General features: G+C 46.9%; 1 protein-coding gene across 1 annotated transcript in view; it reads left to right on the plus strand.

Annotated features, from left to right (window-relative positions):
• The window catches only part of LOC138865928 (coiled-coil domain-containing protein 8-like), a 12,341-nt gene extending 10,975 nt beyond the window's left edge, over positions 1 to 1,366 (plus strand). The window contains exon 4 of the mRNA XM_070137415.1: positions 173 to 1,366. Coding sequence (XP_069993516.1) covers positions 173 to 1,366 — 1,194 coding nt within the window. The remainder of the gene's footprint in view (positions 1 to 172) is intronic.
• The last annotated feature ends 1,134 nt before the right edge of the window (positions 1,367 to 2,500 follow it).

Genomic DNA, 2,500 nt, shown 5'->3' on the forward strand with positions numbered 1-2,500 from the left:
ACAGAGAGCGACTCAACCTCAGACAATAGAGAGCGACTCAACCCCAGACAAGAGAGAGCGACTCAATCCCAGACAACAGAGAGCGACTCAACCCCAGACAACAGAGAGCGACTCAACCCCAGACAACAGAGAGCGACTCAACCCCAGATAACAGAGAGCGACTCAACCCCAGACAACAGAGAGCGACTCAACCCCAGACAACAGAGAGCGACTCAACCCCAGACAACAGAGAGCGACTCAACCCCAGACAACAGAGAGCGACTCAACCCCAGACAACAGAGAGCGACTCAACCCCAGACAACAGAGAGCGACTCAACCCCAGACAACAGAGAGCGACTCAACCCCAGACAACAGAGAGCGACTCAACCCCAGACAACAAATAGCGACTCAACCCCAGACAACAGAGAGCGACTCAACCCCAGACAACAGAGAGCGACTCAACCCCAGACAAGAGAGAGCGACTCAACCTCAGACAAGAGAGAGCGACTCAAAACCAGACAAGAGAGAGCGACTCAACCCCAGACAAGAGAGAGCGACTCAACCCCAGACAAGAGAGAGCGACTCAACCCCAGACAAGAGAGAGCGACTCAACCCCAGACAGGAGAGAGCGACTCAACCCCAAACAGGAGAGAGCGACTCAACCCCAGACAACAGAGAGCGACTCAACCCCAGACAACAGAGAGCGACTCAACCCCAGACAGGAGAGAGCGACTCAACCCCAGACAACAGAGAGCGACTCAACCCCAGACAACAGAGAGCGACTCAACCCCAGACAGGAGAGAGCGACTCAACCCCAGACAACAGAGAGCGACTCAACCCTAGACAACAGAGAGCGACTCAACCCCAGACAGGAGAGAGCGACTCAACCCCAGACAGGAGAGAGCGACTCAACCCCAGACAGGAGAGAGCGACTCAACCCCAGACAGGAGAGAGCGACTCAACCCCAGACAGGAGAGAGCGACTCAACCCCAAACAGGAGAGAGCGACTCAACCCCAGACAGGAGAGAGCGACTCAACCCCAGACAGGAGAGAGCGACTCAACCCCAGACAACAGAGAGCGACTCAACCCCAGACAACAGAGAGCGACTCAACCCCAGACAGGAGAGAGCGACTCAACCCCAGACAGGAGAGAGCGACTCAACCCCAAACAGGAGAGAGCGACTCAACCCCAGACAGGAGAGAGCGACTCAACCCCAGACAACAGAGAGCGACTAAACCCCAGACAGGAGAGAGCGACTCGACCCCAGACAGGAGAGAGCGACTCAACCCCAGCCACACATCCCACTCCAAACAGTCAGGCTATAACACAACACCAATGCTCTTTAGGGCCAGACCCTCGCCAGCGTTTAGCACGTGGCACACTTAGTCTCGGGATCCGTCAAACGGGACACTAACATTTGGCCCAGCTGGCGAAAGGGCCGCGCCGTGTTTGTAAATCGGAGGCCCTCGACGTCGCTCTTTCGTCGGCATCTCGCTCTGTTTACCGTAGCATCGCCCGTGTTATTCGGCGAGAGCTGGACCGTTTATTGCGGTCGAGAGCGTCTTAGTAGCCGGCTATCTGGAGGAGCTTTTGAGGGGAAGTGAAGCAAACATAATTATTCATATAAGCTGGTAGATTTTTTCTCGTTTTCTTTTTCTTTCTCTGTTTCTCCCGCTTTCTGTTTCTCCCTGTCTCTGTTTGTCTTTTTCTCTGTGTCTCTGGATATATACGTATATATATATATATATATATATATATATATATATATATATATATATATATATATATATATATATATATATATATACATAATATATATACATATATATATATATATATATATATATATATATATATATATATATATATATATATATATATATATATGTATATATACATATATATATATATATATATATATATATATATATATATATATATATATATATATATATATATATATATATATATATATATATAAAAGAATAAGAATAGAAGGCATTCTTATGTACGCGGAGATCAGGTAAATTACCGCCTCATCTATCTCTGCTTGAAGTTGAAAGAAAAAGACATCTCCTTATGCTCAGAAATCAGGAATTCCTTAATCTTATTCTTGCAAATGGATGTCGGGTACGATGCCGCCTATATGTCCGGATTTTGTGCCCGATGCCGTAAAGTGTAATAGCGGCTGTGGATCTTTTGTCCGGATAATGGATGGCAAAGCAAATTACGTGGCGTCGACTTCCTGAAACGTGAGCCATCTGACGAGACAGTGGGAAGAAACACAAAGCAAAGAAGAGAGAGAGACAGACAGACAGACAGAAAGACAGAAAGCGAGAGAGAAGGGGAGCCATAGAGGGGTAGAGAAAGAGAGAGAAAAGAAAAGGGGGGGGGGCAGAGAGAGAGAGAGAGAAAGCACTGATAGCCACCGTTTTATTTCAATCAGATATAAATGGAAATGGAAAAATATGGCATGAAATATTCAACGCTTAATAAGCATATTCTGTAGCAAGTGGAATA

The sequence above is a fragment of the Penaeus vannamei genome, chromosome 23 (assembly GCF_042767895.1).
Source record: "Penaeus vannamei isolate JL-2024 chromosome 23, ASM4276789v1, whole genome shotgun sequence".
NCBI lineage: Eukaryota > Metazoa > Arthropoda > Malacostraca > Decapoda > Penaeidae > Penaeus > Penaeus vannamei.